The 26,456-nt window shown below is 39.6% G+C and overlaps 1 protein-coding gene across 9 annotated transcripts in view; it reads right to left on the reverse strand.

Moving 5' to 3' along the window:
• SORCS2 (sortilin related VPS10 domain containing receptor 2) overlaps positions 1–26,456 on the reverse strand; it is a 645,075-nt gene that overhangs the window by 29,688 nt on the left and 588,931 nt on the right. For all 9 annotated transcript variants that reach the window (XR_012775470.1, XR_012775469.1, XR_012775468.1 and 6 more), the window contains exons 15-22: positions 15,033–15,153; positions 13,560–13,693; positions 12,826–12,954; positions 11,237–11,408; positions 7,585–7,771; positions 3,555–3,688; positions 2,084–2,207; positions 196–308 (exon numbers count right to left, since the gene is read on the reverse strand). Coding sequence is in view for 5 of the 9 variants with exons in the window: in XM_075499712.1 (XP_075355827.1) it covers positions 196–308; positions 2,084–2,207; positions 3,555–3,688; positions 7,585–7,771; positions 11,237–11,408; positions 12,826–12,954; positions 13,560–13,693; positions 15,033–15,153 (1,114 nt within the window). In the remaining 4 variants the exon portion in view is untranslated. The remainder of the gene's footprint in view (positions 1–195; positions 309–2,083; positions 2,208–3,554; positions 3,689–7,584; positions 7,772–11,236; positions 11,409–12,825; positions 12,955–13,559; positions 13,694–15,032; positions 15,154–26,456) is intronic.

The following is a 26,456-nucleotide window of genomic DNA, read 5'->3' on the forward strand; positions in this document are numbered from 1 at the left end:
TTCTATGTTACAATATCATCATCTACAGCCTGCACGTAAAAGCGACACTAGGCTCAAACTTGTTTGAAATGTGGCTCATGAGGTTCACTTTATTATTTTGCTCTGCCTCCTTTTTTCTAAATGAGAAGGCATTAACTTAACCTTCAAGCTTTACGACCGGCGAGGGAACATTTTACGAGCAATCTGAAAGAGCACCTTTGCAAGAAGTCGTGTTACTACCCGCCCTATGTCTTCCCTCCACTCTGGTATGTCGGGGTTGTACATGTCCAGGTGCTTAGTAAACTTCAGAGGAAGAACATGAAAATGATCTAGAAAAACAAAAATAAACATTTTTGAACAAGTAACAAACCAGGTTGCAAAAACAGTTTTGCAGAAATAAAAGCTGAAAATACATATTTGGCATTATTTGCTGTGCAGCACTGTAGTATCTAGGAACCCCACTGCTCTGCGTTGTGTACTCTTGCACGGAGCAAGAGTACGCTCCTGTCAGGCACTCCATTTCTTTCTCTATTTTCATCAACATCATCATATTTGTGCCTAAAGATAAAAAAGCAGGAAGAAAAAAAAAATAAACAAAGCAGATTTACATACGTGCACTGGGGTCATAACCTTCCCAATAATTTTTCCTTAGGACAATACACCACACAGATGCGGTTGGTTTCTTTTATTTGTAATGGGAATGCGCCAATGGATTTTATTCTCACTGAATCATAAACGTGTTTTTTGCCCATTACGTGTTCCTGGTTTACATGTAAAATGAATACTTGATGTATTCCATCAACTAGCTATGAAAATAAGAACAGAAACGATATACCAAAGGCTAACTACTGCCCTCTTCAAAAAAATAGAAACAAGGTACACACACAACATTTCTCTGGAGATTGTCCAAAATATCTGAAATACCAGAAATGGGCTGATCCTCAGTAAACAGTCTCTAAAATCTTCTCTTTCTCCATATACGCTCCTTGGATGAACACCTGGGGAACTTAATGCAAAGCAGAGAAAGAGATCCTCTGGAATGCATGAGTCAAATCTGGCCTCCCCAATGCTTCTGACAGAATTGTATTTTAATGTGGTTTTCTTTTCCAGAGGTTTCTTTATTTCCCCCATGACCAGTACTTTCTTGCTCTTCCTACCAGGATTGGCCAACACTAGGAGCAGAAGCAGCGTTTGAAAGCCAAAGTCATTGATCTAGTCACACGAAGATGGATTATACTTCTAAAGATTTCTAAAAAAGGGGATGCACTTCTAAGTGGTAGCCTAAACGTTAAATCCATTTATCTTAGGAAAGGAGAAGATTCATAAAAGCTGCATTTAGCATGAGTGTGGTTTTTACCATTATTTTAAATTAATAAGTATACTAAAAGCAAAAATAACAGAATCTTCTGCAGACGATAGAGATGTATCATGTTGTGTATTTCATGATATCTGAAGGCTTTTAGCTCTGCATTAAAAAGAAGCTTTTTCACTTATCACAATTCCCACATGTGACAGCACAAACACAAATGTAAATAATTCGTCGACACTACATTTTTCACAGTATATTATGCCTTGTCACCACATTATAAGGCACAACAAAACACACCAGGGCACAATGTGAAACAAGAGTTGAAGGGTTATTCAATAATTACAGCGGAGCTATATTTGATCCAAACTCTCAGATAAACATCAAAGGAACAGTGATATATTGTGGTAAAAGGCAATTATTTCACATTGTTTTTAATGCTGAGAGTATATAGACAACTAAATTTTCTTTTTTTTTCAGAACTACTTTATTTAGAAATCCTAAGAAACTCTAGTCATAGGCCAAAATACTACTTAAATGCTATTGCTACATATAGCATTTGGGAACCACAGTAACATTTAAAATAAGCAAAGGAAACAAAACGTTTCAGATGAAACCCTTCCATACTGTTCAGTCTCATGGAGTTACCTAGTGACAGTTCATCCCTCTAATTTTAACAATTAAACATGGCATTAGATATAATTTTACAACAGGGTCAGTTGTGTCAGGGCTGGTTTAAGAGGTATAAGAAACAAGTACACGTGAAACAAAAAAAAATTAACAAGAGTAATGTCTCACCAAAAACGTGGACAACTTTTGAGTCCTGAAGCATGGAGCTCCCACAGGAAGCCTGCACTGTAACTCTGATGTCTCCTGTCTCAGCAAACTTTGTCACCAGAAAATTGTCCAATGTAAGGAGTGGCTTTAAAAAACAAAGAAAAGTTGAAAATAGAATTTCAGCAAGAACCACAAGAACAGTGGCCGAAGAGACCGTCACTAAAAATATGAGCAAAAAAGGTTTCACATCAATTATTCAATTAATCAACATTTTATCAAATTGTTCAATTACAACTTTCAATACAGGATGTTTCTTTCCCCGAATAGAATGTTTATAAACAGAAGAGCTGCCAGATGGGGCAAAATTTCTTTTAGAATAATTGGTAGAGTATTAGGTTTTCATTCAGATCGCACTGAAATAAACAGATTTTGAGTCAGGCTCACAAATCTCTACAGGATCATATGTAGCAAGCCATTTGTCTCAAAAAAAGGTGGAGTATAGTCAAGGTCAAACGGGTTAATTCTGTCAACTTAGAGCATAACCCATGGAAGTGCACCAGCCCACCATAACCTCCAAGGCAGAACTGAGATACTCTGTTACCTGACCACATCTGTATGAATTACAAAACCCTTCACAAGACTACATCGATCTGCAGTGCCTGTTCTAGCAATGGCAAAGTCAATAACAATGAAAAGATACAGGCTGGGATTATGGTAGACAGCACATTTACAAGAAGAAAGTTCACTGTGCTTATCTGAAGCATTCCTCTCTCATACTTAGTCTCTCTCATAAAGAAAATATTTTACTTATCTGTTATTGAAAGATTTACCTTAAAAGAAATTAACCCAGCTAGACAAGAACTATCCAAGAATAGAAATACTTGGATATTTATCATTCTAGGATATGTTTATCTAGACTTTCTATCCCCAAATGAATATCACTAGATTGTTTGAGTGCTTTCACTGTTTTGATATCCTTTTAGGTATCCCAGTTATTTTTGATACACCAGTTTATTTCAGACTCCCAGAAAATATTTATCTGTACAATGAATATATATATATTTCTGTACAGCACTTAAATTTACAGTACTCACATTATCAACATGGAAGTGCATAAATCCAAGATTCATAATTCACCAATGCTATGATCCCAAATGCATCCCCCTCCACAAGTTATTTTCCATAGGTAATGAAATAGAATAAATTGTTGTTCCCCCCAAAAGAAAAGGGTTTAGAAATTCAAACCAATTCTAGAAGAGAAATTTGCATTTCCACATAAGTAGCAATAAAGGGAAATTAACACCTTAAATGTATATGATAAAACAAGGGAAGTTAGATACTGCTTGGCACTAGATATAACTGGCTATTTGGAACAAAATATGGTCTAAAAGAAGTCATGCAACACGGTAGAATTTCTATTAAAGTAAAAGGTGTCACTCAACCTTTATTGGAAAGAGATTGAAAATAATCTCAGTCAAAACAGTACATGTACCTGAAGATTGTTTCCTATCCACCAGTAGAAGACTGTCAAATTAGGGTTCTTGGGCAGTATGATGGCTGTCAGATTCACCTCCTGGTTTCTCCCAACAACTGGAACCACTTCTAAATTTAAAGCCTGCAGTGGAGCTGAACAAAGTTCCCAAAATATCATTGAACAAGAATCCATCAATTTATTAATGCCTCTTTGCCCAAAAGCCTCTCACCTGCACACCATAAGGTCCTGAATTTATTTTTCCCTCCCTCCTGCTTTTACATCTGTGTTGAAAGCTGCGGGCATAATTGGAAGGACCTAATTTCAACCAAAAAAAAAAACCCAACCCCCAAACCCCACAAACAAAATCCTAGAGCAATGTGATGGATCAGCAAAATGCACCTCTCTGATGCACTTTTTTTGGTGCATGTCCTACTTCAGAAAACATAAGCAAATATCCCAGTTAAAGGGTGGAAAAGGCAATCTCAGCTTTTTTTTTTTTAAAGTAATAAAAGATCTAATTAATAAAAATCTAACAAATCTCCAACTGCTAAGGGAAAAGCAGAAAACTGAAAAAGAATGTTGCTGTCTACTCATTTTCATTATAAAATATCCGCTGTTAGGCTCACACCACACATAAACTCTCATTAATGCATGCTTTAAAATAAATGTGTATGTCAGGGGAGCATTTATTTGCAAATCAAAATAGATAACCTCTGTACTCCAAAATGTGCCTTACAGTAAGTTTATTTCTTTCTGAACTTTTGCCTACGAAGGTTGTAAACATTATTATTTGTATAAAAGAAATGCATCATTACAACGATTTTATCTGCTTCTTAATGTTGTAGTTTGCTTCATAGTACAATAACTTTATTGAAAGAAAATCTTTCCCTTGGAGGTTTCCGAGCACACCTTTTTCAGCATGTCTGAAGGTAAAAGCTTTATAATAGTATAATGTGATAACTAGAATTTCTTAACCTCAGCTGCACCATCTATCCAGGATACCAAACTGCTGTATGGTCCAACATGCATTCATTACACAGAATGAATGCTAACCCATCCATTTTTGTTCCATTCTAAGTATCTTTTATCTCATTCAAAGGTCTTCCATCTCAGTGCAAACTTAAAGGTAATTAACACTGGTCCAAAGTCTTTCTCCTGCTCTCTTTCATGAACTGAATCATTGCCCGTTCACTTCTAATTCACTTTGACTAAACTGATAGAACTTCTCTGAGAGCAAGTTGTCCAAGCAGTGCACACCCTTCTTTTCCACCTCACTTCAACCAGCCTGTGTGCTGCTTCATCCGAATGTAAGGCTCTACTTTCATTCCGCGTTTTCCCTGATGACTCTTTAACCACTTACATGTATTCAAGACATGTTGGGTGCTTAAACAAATGGCTTCTTCACAAGCTTCTTTACCGAAACAGAGTTAAAATGCTCCTTTGGTTGCTGGTGTCTTGAGGAAAATTCAGAAATTGTAGGAATTCCATTAAATTTATTCCTCCTAGAAAGAGATTTTCTTTCTGATGAGGCAAATGAAAGAAGTCTGGAGGGATCTGCATAACTGCTTTGATTTTGCCATAAATTTACATTTTCCTGTAGGAAACTGATCATTTTGAGATATGGTTTTCCTCCTGAAGAAGGTTACTTTCTTTTCCAAAATTTTTAGAGGGGAAGCTGTTTGGTACTTGAATGATGACTGTTATTTCAAGTTTGCCATTCCTATATATTAAAGAGCTAAAAATAATTAGTGGGAGTCCTTCTGCTTGTCTCAGTCACACAATTCCATAATGCATTTGAGCAAGCTTTGTAGCACCCTTGAGTGTGTACAATTAGGAATGAAGTTGACTTACATGATTTCTGTTTAACGAAGCTACAATTTCAGTACAGTTTTCATAGCTCCCTGATTATTCACACACTATAGAGATTATGGTTTCATGAAAAAGAAAATGTATGCCAAGTTCTTCTTCAGTTCTTTTCACTCTGGGTTACCTACTCACGTTTATACTACCAGACTTGCTCTAATTTCTCTTACAGTTCATTAACAAAGTTGTAGATTGTGTGATCTGGATCAGAAAGCGTAATCTGGATGACAGACCAAAGTTCATATAATTGTCCTGCATTACAGGGCATCCCATAGCAACAGAACTTGGCAGGAGTAAAAAATACTCCCTTTACCATTTGTCCCTGAAAAAATTCCCTAGGAATACATCAGCTGGAGATGGAGTGAAAGCAGGACGCTACGGACATTTCTGCTTTCGTTCCACAGTGAAAAATGTCCCTGAATGGCTATCAGTGTTTCTCTAGGACGTGGAAACTGCAGTTTAATTAGTGCCAGCTAATTTCCTCAAACCTTGTCATTTACCTAAAAAATTAAACAGAGCAAGTCACATAGAAAGCATTTATTCAACTGGACTGGGTAACATGCTTCCATACGTCTTCTAGGCCATTCGCAGCATCCACTGACAAGCTCAGGAATGGACCACATCTGCTTCAGTGCTCTGCCGCCTCTGCTCTTCAGCACCCAAGTCCTCTTAATGCACCACTCATTTTACTTGTGAAAAATACCTCCGGCTTCTGCAATTTGTAAATCCATTGCATAAAACACAATCGACATCTTTTATTTTTACTGTTTATCCTGAGGTAGGGCACACCAGAAGCACATTTTGAGAAAGCGGTTGTTCTGCCTTCCGTCAGGGCTTGCTACTGCTCGCCATTCCCTGAACGGTAAAAAGTTGCTCTCCCCAGAGAGGAGGACATTACACAGAGCGTTTTGCTGTTCGTTGCTTGTACAGATCTACTGTTCCTGTGTTTAACCTACTTCTCAGCACCTAGAAGCTCCTAAAAAGTAATGGTGAAGCCCTAAGTAATTTATCTGAGCTCTCTGGAGTTGTTTAAAAAAACAAACACACCAAAGAAACAGATAATGAAGCTGAGGTGGAGAATTCAGTTCTGATCCTTTCCATTTGATTTTAATAGGATATTGACCATTAGCATTAATGGGTTGGGCTCCATCTGCTAATCAAAGCAGAACTGGGAACTCTGGACTCAAGGACTCTGACTAGCCAAATACATAAATATCAGCAGTCACCAGACAGGCTGACATAAAGCACATGGATCTGTGCACAGCCTTGTATGTGGCTCCAGAGATTTCCATTGCTTTGGGATTAGGATGGAAGACACACCACTCACAACCGAGGGAAACGGACACCTGGAGAATGCAAGATGAGTATCTTTTCTTTCGACGTTACTTGTTTCTGAATTTTTGACACATCTGAAAACAGGCAAAGCAATAGCTGTCTTGAATCTCAAAGGAAGAGGAAAATTCAGTTCCAGTTATGAGTTTCCTTCTTCATTTCAATTATGAGATGACTGAGGTACATTAAGCTTGCGATGGTGCATGATATTCCCTGTGCTGTGCTATTCTTTTCATTTAAATCTTTTTGATGGGGGGTTTTAGGTCTTAATTAAGGAGAGGGAGAGAAGTCTAAGTCAAGTAATACTGCCTGCCAACATGAAGTTATACCCAAGTACCACTTTAAAACTTTGTGAGAATTAACTACCTAAAATCTAGATTCTAGTACTTCAATAAAGTAGCCTTTTATAAATGCTGAGATTTTGGTTCTTTTTTAAAATCATACAAGAGCTCATACATTTCTCAACATGTCTGTTCACTTGCTTCACACAGCACCTAGAAGCTCCTAAAAAGACACAGCTTGAAGTGTTAAATTTTAGCTGCTAAGACTGCCAACAGGGTCTTGAGTCAGGAAGATGGATCAAACCTGAGATTTGAACTGAGGCATGCTTGCTATTTAGAAGATTAGTACACCGTCCTTCTCCCAAATCCAAACAAAACTAACTCTGACCTCCTAATACATTAGGTGTACAAGCCTCTGCATTAACAACATACAGCACTGCAAGACTGAGTGAGGTTATTGAAAAAAATATGCATTTTTCCTAATTGTGACTAGTAATTTTCTCCACTACTTCATAGTTGTCATGAGGTTTTTACACAGCAGCAAAAGTAAGAAAACCAAAGAGCTGATTTACAGTTGACTTGGACGAACACCACAGCCTCATCATGCCCAGCCACATTCTCAGCCTTCACTGAGACACGGTAAATCCCAGGATTCTCATAGCGGTGACGGATGGGTTCTCCAGTCATTGTAAGGTTCACATATATCGCCTTAAAGCCATCTCCAAGATCTACTTGGTATTTGGTATTCAATATATCACCCTAAAAGGAAAATAAATAAAAAATATTTAAAATGGCAAGAACCGAAATAGGCAGGACACATGATAACCATTTCCTGAATCACAACAGCATTTCCAGCCCCAGCCAGATATTTTGACTCGATTGCAATAGCTGCAGTAAAGCCACTACACCCACAGCAAAGATTTTAGTGCAGCAGGTGTTGTGTGCATTAATAGAGATAATACTAAATTTCCACAGTAAGATGCCACCTTAAAATAAGACACCCCAGACCACTAACCAAGTTGCATGACACAGAAACCATCACTTTTGTCTTAATGCAGCTGGACATTAACTAACATAATGGTGCAGGGCAGCCCCAAGTCCTGGAGTGATGCTCATATGATTGCAAACAATTGGATATTGTTATTTTAGCGAATTACCACTCATCCAGTGAACTTCTAGCCTATGCACTTATAAAGTAAAATTAATTGGTTTAGATCTTCTTCACAGCACCTTCTAACCACACCCTCTGAGTGTCAGCCATATGGCCTTCAAGATCCAAGCTGGGATCTTCACACAGAGCTGTACTGCATTATACAGAGCTACCAGCATGTCTAGAACTAACATGCTCTACTGCAAAATTAGATGCATGCTTAATGAAGCAGATTATTGAGCTGAGTTTGGGAAAGGGTTTAAAAGTCCAGCCAAATAATTCTGTCATGTCAAACATGTCACAGAATTTGTAATTCATTGCACTTCTGCTAAGTGCTCCTTTAAATTACACTGTCTTCCTAAACTCAGGCCTAAAATACTGCAAGACTGATACTACTGTCAGAGGACAAACATATGCCCATCACTCATGTTGTCACGGTACGGCTGCTCAGGAGGGAAGGCAGGCCTGTGCTATGTGGACTGGCAATGTGGATGGAGTCAAAGGAAAATTCATTTTAGCTGCGAGCAGCAACACTTTCTCACTACTACTGGCAGCACTGCCTTAGCGAGCTGCCCCGCTTCCTCAGTCTTCAGCAATATGCTCCTGCTCGCTTGCCATCACAGTCATGCAATTAAACCAGGTTGCAGGGCCAGGCTTGGTAGAAAATCCTCTGTATTGTGAAAACACAGTGTTGTTTTAAAAATCTTCATTGCCTCTAGGAAAGGAACGTATCCATTCATATGCTAGTCAGGTGACCCGAATGGCCATCAGAGCAGAGAAGGATTGACACCCATCGAAGTATTCAAAAATCACTTCACTTCCCCATAAACCACTCTCTGAAGTAGGTTTATATCAAAATCTAATCCCAAAAGGCAGCACTAATGTAAAATCAAAGGAGGCAACAAAGCTTAGTACTTACGTACCCTGGCATTACAAAGGGAAGGAAAACATAACATTATTTCCTCCTTTTATTACTTTGCAGTTTGGTTGATTTTCTTCCATGTTGTATCAGATGAAAAAGCATTGCTTATAATGTAAAAGAACACCCATAATAAGGAACCTGTAGGGTTATCAAATACCTAAACACTATATTTCAACACACATAAAGGACCTTGAAAGCTCTTCACTGTGAATATTTTTTTCCAAATAACATCTTTCTTTTGACAACAGATGGGTGGAATTTAGCAGAGGAGATAATATGTTATTAAAGTTTAAAGCAAAAGAGATGTCTTCTTGCCAGCAATGTGCCAGTAAGTGGAATCTCTTTAGACAACATGAGCTTGCAAACAGTTCTTGTCCGCTCTTTCTTATGCTAACAAGTATACATGCATATTTTTTCCAGGTGAGACAGAAACCAGTGTTGAAAGCTAGTAGATGCAAGCTTCTCAGTGTTTTATTCTAATAGCTTCCCTAGTGTAAAGATGAGGGTGCTGTCTTCAAAACACCAAAGCACTTCTGTTTCCCTGACCAGGAAAGACAGAGCGCAGTGGACAGGTAACAAAAGAGTCACATAGGGAAAAGGAATTAAATTTAAAAGGAATTGGGGCTAAATTTAAAAGGAATTGGGGCTTCCACTTCCATGCAAAATAGATGATTGTCATGACATTATTTATTCAGTCAAAAGAATTTGGGAAAAAAAATAATTATAAATTATTATTCTTTCTAAGGTCACTTGCAAACTGCCCAAACATACCTGAAGGCTGCTTTCTTTACTCCCTGATGTTTGGCATTCCTGCAGCTAGTAACATGCATTCACGTAAACTAGTAAATTAATTTTGTTCAGCAGAGAAAGTGGTATCTTTTGGTTTATACTAGTAGAGCTGTTTCTTAAACTCAGTAATTTTTACGAATTCTTATTAGACTTTGTTGTACAGATTAAATCCTAAGCAATGCTCAGGACATTTGAATATAAATATTATTCTTAGCCATAGGGGGCAGCAAACTGTTACATTTCTTCTAAATCTGCCTTCCAGTTCGATGTACAGAGCAAAGACTTCATCAGAAAACACAGCACGGGATTCCCTTCAACATCCCTGACTTCCAAAGATTTTTGAATAGTTTTAAATGTTTTACGTATTGCCACAGAGATTCATGAAAGCTTCAGAATCTACATAGTAGGGGAAAAAAAAAAATCAAACTGCCACTCAAAAGCATTAGAGTCCAAATTGCTACCAAATGCTCTATTCTTACAATAAACATTTCCAAACAAATTATAAAAAGAGAAGGCAGCATAACTTGCCACACAACTGTTGGGGCACTGCAAGCATTGGGACGCAGAGCCTGCGAAGTGTTAAGCAGCCCAGTGTTCTGCACGTAACCTTCTCGATTCCATTACAGAAATAAATCCCAAGTGCCTGATTTATATCGCACAGGTTTGCCAAAACGTGTGAACTTTCTTCAAGTTCTTGCAAATCAGTGGGGCTAGCCAGGAAGTACAATACTCCGGTAACCTGAGCACAACAGTTAGAGCCTAATACTAAAAACCAAGCGTTAAGAAAGATACCCACGGCAAACAATTAATCCAAAAGTTACTCACTGCTGTTGGTCAGAGCCTTAGGGCATTGTCTCTCTCAATAAACAGAAAAAACCCTGTACCTTTGGTAACACAACTAATATATAACAAATGTTCTTATGCTGTGCTATTTGCTGATTTCTGTAAAGCTTTGCCTGATTCCTTTCTGCAAGGCAGATTCTCAAAACCACTTAAACCAGAATATTAAATGTTCTCTGCATTTCTGTTGTTCTCTGATACAGCAGCTGAAATTTTCAGTCCAAGGAGACTTTGGTAACTTAGTTCCTTTGATTTTCAAAGAAGCCGATGCCTTTAAGGAATCACGACTGACCATGCTGCTGAGGAGACAAATCCCATTCTGTGGACAGAACCTGGTGGTTCACTGAGCTTACTGGATCGTCTGATTCACTTGAAAACAGAAGTTTCAATATTTAGTCTTTAGTTTCAATATTCGTCTTTGTCTTAAGCACAACTTAATCTTATTCAGCAGCACAGCACGTAGAAGAAAAAGGAACCATAAAAATAGTAAGGAAACTTTCATAAAGCCAATTTTCATTACTACCTGGTCTTGTCTGACGATGAAGGTGATGTCTTCCCCAGGCTTAACAGCCAGGCTTTCTTCTCTGATGCTGATCTGAAGTCCCTTGGGAGCAATCAATGGACACATATGCTGTGCTAAGTTCTGCTGCAGGTCTACGCCACCTTCACACACATTAGAAACAACTTTCCTGTACCTGAAAAACCAGTAAGCAGCAAGCACAATGAATCAGAGGTGAGCAGGAGAATGCCATTAGAGGCACTGAATGCGAGTGTGATGGTAGTTAATGAATATTCCTTGGGTTCACAAACAGACAAGATTGCAGGCGATCAAAACCAACTCATGATGCAAATACTTTGATGACGGACGTGGCTTTTACTGAGTAAAACCTGATGAAGAAAGAGGGTGTGGAGCACAATGAGGATTTCACTTGTACGCATTGGAAGAGTCTGCCTTTTCAAATTTAGAAACATGCCTGACCAGCCCTCCAGGCGCTAGATAGTCTGCTCTCCTTTCTGCCATACCCATTCCTAGCGTTCAACAGTCTTCAATGCTCTAGAGGTCTTGGTTCAAACCTCAAAGATCAGGAAGAAATCAGATCAAGCAGCTTCTGCATTAACTCAGAACCAATTGTTTATTTGCTGCTCTCAAACCTATGCATTTCTTAAAACACTTAAAGCATTTATTTAACATAAGAGTATAAAAGAGTGAAAAGCCTAACACTTTCAAAGAACTAATAATGAAATACTTGGATGTGTACAGTAATTATTTACAGATCAGTTTCACTCAGGTATGTTATTTTTAAACATCCTTTAAAATTGGAGTCAGATTTCACTCTTTTGAATTCCTATTCTGTATATGACAGCTGTCAGCCGCAACCCAAAAGGCATCATTTTCCTTGGTAAGGCAAATATACACAGAGATCGTAATTCTATTGCCAGATTTGACATTTCATCATTTGGTTCTCATCTCCACAAACGACAGAGATGATGTTATGATAAGCCAGAATAGATGCCAGCTGCAAGTTATTCTCAGCACAGACGTCAGACTACATTGTAGTGTATATTCTATGTGGTACTGTTTACAGTTACTAAAGCTTTCCTTTGATTCTGAGTGTCCCATATGGTCAGGAAAAGAATCTAGTCTCCACAGAACTCCTTACCCCTATGGAAGTGAGAGACTGGGAAGTTCTGCGAGATGTTACTGGCTCCTCAGAGTAATTCATTGGATTCAAACTGAAAATTGGTCTGAACTCAAGCAATGGGCTAAAAAAAAAGCCTTTGAATGGATATTCCTACCAGAAGTGCAGCAATGGTTACAAAATGCAGTCACAAAATAAAAAGTAAAAGTAGTGGGAATGAGACAGCTCCCCCTCTTCTCAAATGGGTTAGTTTTTGAACTGCTATGAACATGTAAAGTAACATTTCTCTTTCATTAGTCTGTAGGAAGCTTTTGCATGTGCTCTAAGTCAGAGTCAGAACTTTTGCACTTCCCATTTTTTTACAGTTTGCCTTACTTACATTTCCTTAAACCCACTTTTGTTGCTCTTGGTTGGAATGTTCTCCCCTGCTCTGGAAGCCTCTGCAAGCCAGTCGAACACAAAATCAGCTTACCCAGTGCTGCTGGCGTACGCCTGCCCCAGCACACAGTCTTCAGGAGGTGCTTCTGGGTTAAACCAAAAGTCAGCAAAGCATTTGCTAGAGTCCGACTTCAGAGGTGCAGAGCGCTCAAACCCATAATCACTGAAAAACATCAATACCAAGTGTGTTACTGTCCCCACTTCATTCAGCAGTCTAATTTGGGGTGGATGAGCCTACTTTTTTAAGAGTAAAAGGATTTTTTTAATATTATTCTACCAGCTGAACATACAAGTTGATGAAGTCAGTTCTGTTCTAAGTCTAATTTCAACAGGAGTTGTGTACACCTGGGGGAAAAACTGGTTGTAATTACTTTGTCAGTTCTGCAAAATTAACTCTCTTGGTAGCTTAGATTTTTAAAAGGCTTCCTTTGCCACTCAGACCAATACATTTCTTCTGGTTTTTTGCTGCATTTGCAAATAGAAAGGGTTTGCTTGCCTTATAAATCAATCCAATAGTCATTTTTCAAGTCTTCATCAATAGAGAAAAACATCAGGATTTGTTCAGCCAGGTGAAACAAACACTTAAAACATGGCAATGTTTTTAAAAAACGGCAAATGTAAAAGCAATCTGTTATTCAAACTACAGGTTGCTTATTCGTTTATACATGGCTATGTGGGGAGGGGGGCAAAAGGAGGAAAATAAACTCAGCTCAAACTCTAAGTAACTATTTACTAGCAATAAATCAAAAGGTCCACAGACAGACTCACCATAAGAAATCAGAGTTCACACATTCACAAACTTTGGATGTGAGAGCTGATGTGAAACTTCTCCCTTTAATGCACCACGATGAAATCTTCCTCTTCCGAAAGGTCCTCTGCTGGCCCATGATGCAGCGATCACCCTGAACATCAAAGCACCGGACTTATTGCACACCGTAACCTACACCACACCGACGTGACCTTCTGTTGTCATGAGAAAGGCAGGTCTTGCTGCCAAGACTATAAACTTGTATCAACTCTTTCATATTCAAATGTATAGGTATACAAAGCTCTCGTAGCCACTGCCGTCCACTAATGGGCCATTACAGAGTTGTAACGTACGCTATATTTCAGGCCACAAATCCAAAGATGTACATGAAAATTTCAAGTGCAATTTAACCCATGTTTCATGTGTGCACAATCTAGGCACAACCTTACAACTGGCCATTTAAAAATTCAGCGTGGATGCAGATGGCTGAAATTCTATCTAAATCACTATGTCTTGTTTCAGCAGTCAACGTGAAGCACCAACCATGTGGGCACAGGTAGAATTAAGACTACTTGAACACACTCTGCTAATAACTGGGCAGCTGCATGTACTCTGTCAAAATCATTTTAGTAGTTTCTAATTCCTGAAAGACATTTCAATGCCAATATCCCAAGATACTGTTACTCTTTAGGCTCAGATCTGCATAACATTCTTAGTAAATACACAGCATTCCCAAACAAGAAGTATAAAATTAGGCATGAGAACTAGCAAATGAGAGCTGAAGAGCTGGAGTAACACAGAGTAGCGCACAAAAAAAACCCCAACCCTGCAGAGAGCAAGAGAACATATGTACTGGAAGAAGCACAAACATAATAATCAGAATTATTATGAATAAATATGACACATTCCATTTAATGTAAAAACCCCCTCACATTGGTCTTTTTAATCAATACATTGTATAGAGAATGTAGCTTCCCAAAATTGGATTTGGCCAGAGAATCAGGATTAGCACAGCCTTAATGCATTACTGCAGAAATGGTATTGCCCAAAACAACTGGACCTCATTACATGATCGGTCCACTGAGATCCTAAATTACTTCTGGAATGGGCTTTACTTATGGCAATTTATATATGAGTACAGTATGTGGTCAGGAAGTTGGCAGAACATATGGCTGCATGTTGAAATTGCTTCAATCAATATCACACACTTTAGTTTATGGTATGTGCTTCACAATCCAGCAGGACCACCTATTATTATGGCAGCCCACCAGATATACTTCCGCCTTTCCCCAGGACACAGATCACTCAACCAAAGGGAACACAAAATCCTCCTCCATTTTAAACTATTGTAAAATCAGCAAATCAACATAAGGAGGACAAAGATGGGGATGTAGCATCCAAATTATATTTGAAAACATTTTCCTAACGCACAGTTCTACATGAATCTGAAAGCTATGGAAAAGTTGTGGTAGTTAACACAAAACTGTGAATACCTGTAGATTTGTGAGCTCCCAAGATTCATAGTCATCATCAGTGCACTCCCTGGGGAAGGATGGTCTGAAGTCCACCTTCACCAGTTCCCAGTCCGAACGGTAGCTAATATGTCCAAAGACTCTGAACAAAAAGATCAAAAGTAAAATCTTACTGGAAAGAAGATGTACATCTGAGATTCCAATTTTCAGTTCCATCTTTTCCATAGGTCATGTTTCTCTACTAAAAGGTCCCTGGTTAATTTTTCTTCCACTTTTATTTCTCTTCATATACAACGTGTCTAGTTAGAAAACATTTGCCAATTGTTTATGAAACTTGACAATGAAAAAATATCGCTCAGAGATTAGAGATTATTTTTTTCCCCGGCAAACTATCCAGAAATTTAATTGGAAATACACTACCTTTTCTAATCTGGAACCTAACATTTTTGTCTATTATCTTGTTATATGAAACATACAGAGCTCTCAGATTTTGACAGGGAGCTCAGATCAGGGAGCAGAACCCAGGACCACCGGGTTCAATTTCCAGCTCTGTCACTCATTCCTTATGATTATGGTGCAACTTCTTCAGTTGTTTTTGTTGGGTTGGTTTTTTTTTTAACTTCTACAGATTTCAGATGGCAATTTGCTATTGTTTAAACTCACAGCAGTATCATGAAATCGTATTAATTTCTAAGGAATACACTGAATCTACACATTGTGCTGAGGAACTCTCAGACTCCTCTCCATTTCAGATAGTCCAATGTATAACAAAAACCAGCCACAAACTGTAAATTTATTTTTGAAAAAAAATTGAAATCTCATTGCTTTAAAAACCAAGCTGCAGTTTCAAAGCAGCCAACATTTTCAAAGTCAGAATATTTATTTCAAAAAAAAAAAAAAAAAGGGTAAGCATGACATCCAGCAACAAATTAGAAAGGATAAAGACTCTATTTGGGCAAAAGTCAAATGTATTTGTGGTTTGTATCAGGCTTATGCGGCTTATTTGCCAAAGAATTTAAGGTTGATTCTGAAGCCAACAGTTTCTGTGCAGTTCATACTGCACAGAGTTCATATTCCAAGCTTTAGTAGCATTCTCCAAACTAATTCATTCCTTTTGTTTTGCCCTCAGTTTTGTTCAAATCCAGACACAGCAGGAATGGTACAGTCTTGCTAAAAGCATTCTGCTGCGCGCAGTCATTTCTCTTGTCCTAAATACCAGGTTCAAAGTGGAACTAGGGTAGATCAGAAGTGAGGAAGTGGTGGATTCTCTGCAGCACAGAGTAACACCATCACACTAAACCTCCTCCCTGCTAGATGGATGTAGAGCTCTGAAGTCTACCAAAGAGGCTGAAAAACAGTCGCAAAGACTAAAGATATACAGTGATTGCCCCCTTTCCTTTCTGGCATCTTTGCTTCTCAGCCATAGCCCAGAGATGTAGGGATCTATAGATTACTGCCCATACTGCCCACATTATAATGACCAAACAATCCATCAGAATCCAACTTCACCATCAGAAGCGCACTTAATTAAACAGAAACGTGTATTTAGTTTGTATGTCTTACTCTTTTCTTAGTAAGGCTCTGAGATTAAAGGACTTGGATCATCTAACTTTCCTTCCTTTTCAATCTACCCATGGCTCAGAAGCAGAAACAATATACAAAAACTGAAAAATGTGGCTGGGTCCACTGGCTGTATGTGCACATAGGTGTGTGGTCCCACTTCTCTCATCGAGACCTACAGATTTGGTTCCTTTTCTGGTTCAGCTGGACCCCGAGAGCTGCCGTCACCATATAATCTTATTCACTTGTAGTTACATACTCAATAAAGTGACTACTTAGGTGGTCTCATGCTTTTTCCACAATGCCTGCTTCAATATGACTGGCTTTGCTGACAGGCATGAAGTGTCTTTTGCGTGCTAAATACCTGTACCTCTTGTTTTTTTAAATCTTTTTTTCTCCATACAAGGTACTAATATAAGGCAGACTTCACCATGTGCTTATGCAGCTGCCTACCTCAGCGAATGCTTCTTTAGACACCACATAACTTTACAAATTAGTTACATTTATTTTATTAACTCATTTATCAACAAATATGCTGAAGTGCGAGGAGCCAAGTCCTGTCAAAGCTTCACTCCTGCCTCAAGAAAAGTATTTTCTACAGAACAGATGAAATTCTCTTCATTCATGTTACCTATCTCAGTCAGATTAGTCAGGAAAAAAGAAAGGAGATGGTTGTTTGAGTTCAATGCAGAAGAGAATAAGGAAATTCTCCTGAAAATATGAAAGAAAATCTCTGAACTATTAATAATCATCTTTGAGACCTCACAGAGGATGAGGGTGACTCCAGATGACTATGGAAAGGGAAACATTTCATCTATATATACCACACACACACACACATATATATATATGTATATATAAGCATATATATAAATCAACAAAACAGAGCCCAGAGAGTTACAGAATTAATTTTGATATCCACAAAGATACCAAACAAATTATTAAGCTATCCTCTTATAAGCACCTCGGAGATAATTAAAATGATAACAAACAGCCACCACAGATTTGTCAAAACCAAATCATGTCAAACTAATGTAATTTCCTCCTTTTACAGGGTAACTGGCTTAATGGAAAAAGGAGAGGAGAACATGTAGCATATTTTGACCTTTGTTAAAACTGTTACACAGTTCTAGCTCACACTGTCTCAACTTAAAAAGGAAAACATCAGTGCAGATAAAATCATGGTAATGAGAAATGGGAGTACATCTCCAATTAGAAAAATCCATTTTCAAAAAGTAGTTATCAAACAGGGAAATATTTTGATACATGTATCACAAAGATATGGTGGGTCCACAGTCAATATTTTCATTAACACCCATGTGGTCAAATAACAAACACAGACAAAATTTTGCAGATACCACAGAAGGAAGGGAGAGGACACTGACTGGTGGAAGCAACGGTCAGAAATCAACATGATGAATTACTCCAAAACCAAATGCAAAAAGTATGCCTAGGAAAAACACAACAACAAAGGTGCAAAACCAAAATTGAGAATAACTTTCAAACACCAAAAAAAGGCTTGGGGAATTCTGGGGAATTAAAAGAAGAATGCAATGTTGCTGCAAAAGAAGAAAGACTAATTCTAGGTTGTATTCAGAACTGGAAAACAGAAGACACAGAGGCAATTATTTTGAAAAACCTGGCACTGGTGGAGCCTCTGAAAGACTTTGGTGTCTAATTTTGGATATTATATGCATATTTACACACCCACTAAAAATGAATTTGAAGAGGGGCAAGGATGACTCATAAACTGCTTAGAAAATGTAACCAATGAAGACAGATTGAAAGAATTGGGCTTTTCTCTGGAAAAGATAAAACTGAAAAGTACAACAAAATGTCTCCAATGACTCTTGCTACGGATTGAAGAGTTGTCTTTAAAGAGACCTGGAAAAGGGGCAAAAAGGAGGAAAGACAAGGATCAATAAACAATACAGCTACACAGTTCTCTAATTCTTTCTCCTCAGCACTGGCAAGGCCACACCTGGAGTGCTGTGTCCAGTTCTGGGCTCCTCAGTACAAGAGAGACATGGACAGACTGGAGAGAGTCCAACGAAGCATCACGAAGATGATGAAGGGACTGGAGCATCTCTCCTATAAGGAAAGGCTGAGAGAGCAGGGGTTGTTCAGCCTGGAGAAGAGAAGGCTCAGAGGGATCCTGTCAACGTATAGAAATACCTGAAGGGAGGGTCCACAGAGGGCAGATCCAGGCTCTTTTCGGTGGTGCTTAGTGACAGGACCAGAGTATATGGGCACAAACCAAAACACTGGAGCTTCCCTCTGAATATCAGGAAACACATTTTTTACTCTGAGGGTGATGGAGCACTGGCACAGGTTGCCCAAGGAGATTGTGGAGTCTCCATCCTTGGAGAATTCAAAAGCCATCTGGACACAGTCCTGGGCAACTGGCTCTAGGTGGCCCTGCCTGAGCAGGAGGGTTGGACCAGATGACCTCCAGAGGTCCCTTCCGACCTCAACCACTTTGTCACTCTGTGATTCTGTAATGGTAATGATACAAGCTATTGAGGCTGTTTATTCTCCCTCACTGGAGCAAGAAATCAGTGAAACATCAGCATTAGAGCTAGAGATTAGATAAACTTTTGAGATATTGCCCAGTCCCGCATCCTATAATTATATAAAAATTATACAAATTACTCCAGAAATTATGCAAATTCTACTAGAATAATATAAAAGCTATGTGCAAACTATATGTGTATACAGCAAAGGCGCTGCTTCAATGGGTGACCTATAAGCCTCTCCTCTGTGGATTTTTAGAAATAACCTTTCTGCCTGTTAGTTCAGCCTCTTGCAAAAAAAATATTCATTTCCATTATGGCTGTTCTGATTCTACAGACTGAAAACCATGTTCTGACAGAGCACAGTAACTGCACCATTCTCTGGCTTAAGTAAAATTCCTGAGATTCGATGAATTGTCCCAGCACAGCCACAAACCCCATGAAAAATGCAGCCATACAACTTCATAATTCCCAGCCATACAGCTTTGTAATTCCTGGGGCAAATTTCCTAAGGAATCCAGCACCTTACATGCACCCAGCTTAGCAAACTGAAAACATGGCTTCATGATTATTAACGCTGTTGCTGCAATAACACTTGTTGCCCTGCTGAGGACAGGGGTTTGTAGACACATCAGAGGAACTCTAAATGCATTACCAAATATCACTAGAACTAAAAAGAAGCATTTTTCCAAAATAAGGGAGAAAGGCATGTTGTAAGTAGGATTCAATGGATTAGACAATAATATGAGCTACAATAAAGCAATACATGACAGCAGTCACAATCTAATTGCTCAGGTGCAAAATATATATGTCCAATAAAATCACATGAATGGAAAAAACTGGAACAGTGCAGCAAGTGTAACTGATGATTAGTAAGCTAAATATCAAGATGATAGTAATTCATAAGCTGCTAAAACCTTCTTGATTAATTATATTTCATTAGAAAGCCATCAAATCAATTCTGTTGAAACGATGAAAGATGACGCTGTGATAAATAATTTTTGAAAGAAATTCCAATTACCTTGGAAATTCATTTACTTTTATTTGCAAGAATTTGGGATCCATAATTTTAACTTCAGTGTTTCAGTTGCCATAACAACTTTGTACATTTGTTCCTAGTTCATTTATGAGCACATCATTTTTTAATTTGATTGCATCATTTGATAGCTAAGACAGTTTAATGCAGTTGTTAAGCTAACTCATTTAAACTATCTGCTAGAGGATTGCTGGTTATTTCTGTTCCTGATAAAGCTCATAATCAGGGGGAGCTAATTTAACAGAAATTATATGCAACGATAATCTCTTCCAGTAAATTCACGTTTCTATTCAATAGGAAAGAGCATCTATTCAATAGATGTTCTTAGTTCAGATGAACAGTAATAGCTGTGTCGCCTGCTGTCTGTGCAAACCACCTGACTGAACCTATGATGGTGCTAAAGCTGAAGACTCCCAAAGACTTACCAGGCTAACAGTCAGCTTCCATGGCTTCATTCAGGAGAAACGAGCCTGATTTTGACAACATGCTGCTCATCTCAGATGTCACAGACATCTTTTTATAACCACCACACTTGCCTTCCTCTTTAACTTTTCGGCATGTTCTTCAGGATTTTGTTCACACATCCAAAACATTCTTTGCCAGAGCAGACGGATTTTAGCTACAGTATCCCATATCATGGATGTAACGCCATATAAATTAAGACACACTTGGAGCAACTTGTTGTACTGTTATGGTGGTTTACCTTTGAGCTGTTAGCTGTTGTCTCTGGACAAAGAAAATGGCTTTGAGCAACCTGATGTCCGATACACCCACCAGATCCTCAGAGCAGCATAGATGAACCTGCAACGGTTTTGCTTTACTGCTGAATATCTGAGAACACTCAAAGACCTCAGAGTGGCGGGAGTGATCCTGCTGTACTGCTGTCACAAAGACAGCACATGTGGAATTTATTCCGATGTTTTATGTAGCAACTTAAATTGTCCAAGTTTTGCAGTTGTACTGAAGACTAGTGATGACAACTGTGTGATGCACAGCTACTTTTGTTTGAAATCAGATGCCTTTCTCATTCTAGACACGCTGCTTTAATCTCCCAAGTGCTGCATTGGCTTTTGCTCTCCTCTATATGACACTGTCATCAACTGTGATGTTCCAAACCGCCTGCTGCCAAGGTAGCAGAATTTGCCTGCACAGTCCTGTACTGCCCTGTTGACACACTCTGCTAACTTGACATGCCAGTTGGGGGGGGAACAGGACCTCTAGTTTTTTGGGAGAGCCTTCAAATGTATAAAACCACTGACAATAAAACCTCGGGTTTGAATCAGGGTCAATTGAGGACCCCACACACAGGTGATATGGGCAATCTCAGTGTCTCTATTTTGGATAACGTCTAATTTCTTCTGGGCAGCACCTTCTAATTTCTTGGGGGGGTTGGGGAGGCTACAGGGGTGGCTTCTGTGAGAAGCTGCTAGAAGTTTCCCCCATGTCCGACAGAGCCAATGCCAGCCGGCTCCAAGACAGACCCACCGCCGGCCAAGGCTGAGCCCATCAGCGATGGTGGTAGCACCTCTGGGATAACATATTTAAGAAAGGGGAAAAACACCTGTGCAACAGCAACTGCAGCCAGAGAGAGGAGTGAGAATATGTGAGAGGAACAGCCCTGCAGACACCAAGGGCAGTGGAGAAGGAGGGGCAGGAGGTGCTCCAGGCGCCAGAGCAGAGATTCCCCTGCAGCCCGAGGTGAAGGCCATGGTGAGGCAGGCTGTGCCCCTGCAGCCCATGGAGGCCCACGGTGGAGCAGATATCCACTGCAGCCCATGGAGGCCCACGGTGGAGCAGATATCCACTGCAGCCCATGGAGGACCCCATGCCGGAGCAGGTGGGTGCACCCGAAGGAGACCGTGGCCCCGTGGGAAGCCCACGCTGGAGCAGGCTCCTGGCAGGACCTGTGGACCCGTGGAGAGAGGAGCCCACGCTGGAGCAGGTTTGCTGGCAGGACTTGTGACCCCCCGGGGGACCCACGCTGGAGCAGCCTGTTCCTGAAGGACTGCACCCCGTGGAAGGGACCCACGCTGGAGCAGTTCATGAAGAACTGCAGCCCGTGGGAAGGACACACGCTGGAGAAGTTCGTGGAGGACTGTCTCCTGTGGGAGGGACCCCAGGCTGGAGCAGGGGAAGAGTGTGAGGAGTCCTCCCCTGAGGAGGAGGGAGCGGCAGAGACAACGTGTGATGAGCTGACCACAACCCCCATTCCCTGTCCCCTGCGCTGGTCAGGGGGAGGAGACAGAGAATTCGGGAGTGAAGCTGAGCCCGGGAAGAAGGGAGGGGTGGGGGGAAGGTGTTTTAAGATTTGATTTTATTTCTCATTACCCTACTCTCATTTGATTGGTAATAAATTAAACTAATTTCCCCAAGTCGAGTCTATTTTGCCCATGATGGTAATTGCTGAGTGATCTCCCCTGTCCTGATCTCGACCCAGGAGCCTCCCGTTGCATTTTCCCTCCCCTGTCCAGCTGAGGAGGGCAGTGACAGGCCGGCTTTGGTGGGCACCTGGCGTCCAGCCAGGGTCAACCCACCACACGTGTGCAAAAAGGCAGGTACCTGAAATTCTTTCTGGATCTAAACCTCAAAAACCAACAGTGAGCACGTGATCAAGCTGGGAAAGGAAACCAGACTCTCGGAGATGCTAGTTAATGATTTTAACAACTTTTAGTCTGTCTCTTGGAAAGTATTCGTTTAAATGGAAGCAGTCACACAGCTATACTAAAAAGTGGTATTTAGATCTTGTCCCTCATATAAGGCTTTCTCTTCTGTAGTAAATCATATTAGTAGCAATCACAATTGTCAGTGAACTTACTGTACTGTTAAAATATTTTTTTAACTGTCACACCTCCCTGATTATTTTTATAACACAATTGCGATTTCAGATTGAATGCTTAATCCACTTTACAGTTCACCCGATATCAGAGGCCATTTGCGTTAAAACAGCAGCAACTTTCTCAGCTGTCTTTTGCGTAAAAGGAATAGTGCGTTAGGAGTTTCTTGTCAATTTATGGTGAGCTCAAAGAGCCAAGTCCTTTGCTTCACTTAGACCTTTACTACAAATGATGGCAATGTAACTGAAAAAGCAAATAAATGTGACAATCTTCTTTTTGTTTTGCCTATTGTAGTTCATATTATTACAGTGCCTTTGAACATACAGCAAGACACATAACCTCCCCATGCCAAAATCTGTAAAGAAATTACCAAGCTGAGGGAGTAAAGTGATGAGGTCGTGGCATGGAAGGATGCACTTTATCTCTAGCGCAACCACTGCCGACAGGTAGTGTTCTTCTTAACTCACAGAAGCAGTAATGTTATTGATGAAAGATTTTCCAAGGGGGTATCGGTTGGAAGAGCAGGTTAGCTGTGACTATGTCCTACAGTGCTATTTAAAGGCTACCATTTTCAAAAAGAAAATGACAGATGAATCTTTACAGACATGCTTTCCTTCTAACAGTTGTCTTTGCTTCCTTTACACCATTGTAAAATCAACAAAAACTACATACGTCAAAGGGCTCACACTAGTAAAATGGATGAAAGTTATGTAAGATTCAAGCTGCAGTCTGTTATACATCAAGAGCATAATTCCGCATATTTTTCTAATTCCCCAAAAGAACGTAACAGAGGTCACATTTTCAGTGGCCTTCCCAAATTGCAACTACAGAAATGATGAATGCTTCCATGAGCAAAAGTAGACACCTGCCTACATAAAGCAACTGCACATAAACAGTGCTTGTGTACACAACAGATCATGTGCAGATATGCTAAGACACTTATGATTTAAGTGCCTTAAACTACAAACACATGCATATACTTAATACACTAAAAAGAAGAGTTGTTTTTCTTCTTTTTTTTTTTCTTTTTTTGGTTTGGCTGCCAAAGTGAAACACGAGGGGAGGAAAAAAAATTAGTTGAAATTCAACCAAAGTCTATTTTTTCATTGTTTCCTGCCCCTAAAAAAAATAATAATTGCCAATTATTCTTTTACGCCAAAACATCTTGGTTTCAGCTCTTTTGGGGAAAAAGAACGGAAATGAATGCTTAGGTTCTGAGAAGGGCTGGGGAGGAGCAGGATGAGTGTGTTCCCATTTTATCCAGAAGCTCAGTGGCTCCACGATGTTTGTGAATTACCTCCAACATTTTTTTCCATCTATTTGGTAAATTGCTGTCCAAGAGCAACCTTTTAACATGTAAGCTGTTTGGAAAAAATTGCAGATTGAGTGCCTAGCCTGATGCTTTATGTAGAAGTAAATACAGGGTGGACAGTGAACAAAATGGATTAATTTAAGGAGAAACATATAACTTTATAAAGGACAGCTTTGCATCATTCTGCTGTCTGCTGTCATCTTACTTGAAGATCAAATTAATTTGGGATACTTACAAAATTTTATAATTAATTCTTCAGCTACTAATTTTTTTTTCTACTCACATAGTTAAAAATCAGATCTCTTTTGTCACAGGTAGGAAATTCTTCATTCAAACTTCACCTGGCAAATTAAATAGCTAATGTCACCTAAATTGTAGCTCCTTTGTTCTGAGAGCAAAATACAGCAAAATGGAGTTCAAGGCCCCACCAAAGTAAAATATTTGAACAATTTTATTGTTGGCCAAAGTTTCCAATGTCTACCTCATCATCATCATTTATTAGAACTAGACACTAAAATGGAACTGTCTCCCTGAAAGAGAAGTTAGAGCACCACAGCTGCGGGCACTCACTCAGCGACAGGGGCTCAAAATGCTGCAAAGACTCAATCTGAATAAAAAAGTCACGTGTCACCCTTTTTCTCTCCTTCGCTCCTCCTTTAAATAGGGACAAGGCAATAAAAGATTCTTACAGGTCATGGATTCTTCAATTTTCAGTTCCTCTTACTCAAATGTATTTCCAGGTCTGCCCTCAAAATGTACTAAATATGGGCTTCAGCAAGACACTGAAAGCATCATGTTCCCGTGCTTTTGAATATGTTATGAGAACTTTATTGAAAGAAAAGAAAAAACAAAGCTTTAAACACTGGATTTCTTTTGAGCAGAGGGAGAGACAGGGGCAGTCCCATGGTCTTGGTTCCAAGACCACAGGTTGGCAGTGACACTACAATGCATTGACTTGATCTGCTAACATCTGTGTCCACAAAGATGCCAGCAAAAGCATTTGACTTGCCACTAAACAGGCATCTGTACATCTGGATTAGCCAATATCTAGATCAGATTGAAACAAAGTAACCAGTTTGCTTTTTGGATGCTCTTTTATCAAGGTCACCATTCTCTTCCTGTCTTTCTATATGTTTCCTCCATCTATTGACGGACAGCTATGTTCCTCATTATGCAGAGAGTAGAACAACCATTTAATGACTGAGCAATGCTTCTCAAACAAGAGTTTAACTAGCTGCAAATAAAACATAGAATTTGCCTTGGAAAATCAGCTATTCTCTTACATCATGAGGCTTTATGTACCATTTATCTATCTTTTTTAAGGGTTGCAGTATGAGAAAGTTAGTAGTGAAGAATTCACAACACAGAGAAGTACCTCCACCTCCTAAGACAACAGGAAAGGCAGTGTGCTGCCATGTGTGGCACAAGAATAAGCCCCACGAACTACATGTAATGTAATGTAGAGTGTTATTGATGTTGTTAAAGGTGAGGTTGACATTCTGTCCTGGTTTCAGCTGAGATAGAGTTAATTTTCTTTATAGTGGCTGGTATGGGGCTATGTTTTGGATTTGTGCTGAAGACAGTGTTGATAATACAGAGATGTTTTAGTTGTTGCTGTACTAGTCAAGGACTTTTCAGCTTTCCATGCTCTGCCAGGTGCAGAAGAAGCTGGGAGGGGACACAGCCAGGATAGTTGATCCAAACTGCCCAAAGGGCTATTCCATACCATATGGCATCATGCTCAGTATATAAAGCTGGGGAAGAAGAAGGAAGGGGGGACATTTGGAGTGATGGCGTTTGTCTTCCCAAGTAACCGTTACACGTGATGGAGCCCTGCTTTCCTGGAGATGGCTGAACACCTGCCTGCCCATGGGAAGTAGTGAATGAATTCCTTGCTTTGCTTTGCTTGCGTGCGCGGCTTTTGCTTTCCCTATTAAACTGTTTTTATCTCAACCCTCAAGTTTTCTTACTTTTGCTCTTCCGATTCTCTCCCCCATCCCACCGAGGGGGAGTGAGTGAGCGGCTGCGTGGGGCTTAGTTGCCGGCTGGGGCTAAACCACGACACATTCCTAGCAGAATCGACAGTTGCAAAAATCCAGATGGTTCTCCCTAATATCTAAAAATGGTTAATATCATATCCACCTTGTCTTGATTAAGTTTAAACTAGACTATTTTCTTGTTTCCATTATC

This window comes from Mycteria americana, chromosome 4 (genome assembly GCF_035582795.1).
Source record: "Mycteria americana isolate JAX WOST 10 ecotype Jacksonville Zoo and Gardens chromosome 4, USCA_MyAme_1.0, whole genome shotgun sequence".
In the NCBI taxonomy this organism is placed as follows: domain Eukaryota; kingdom Metazoa; phylum Chordata; class Aves; order Ciconiiformes; family Ciconiidae; genus Mycteria; species Mycteria americana.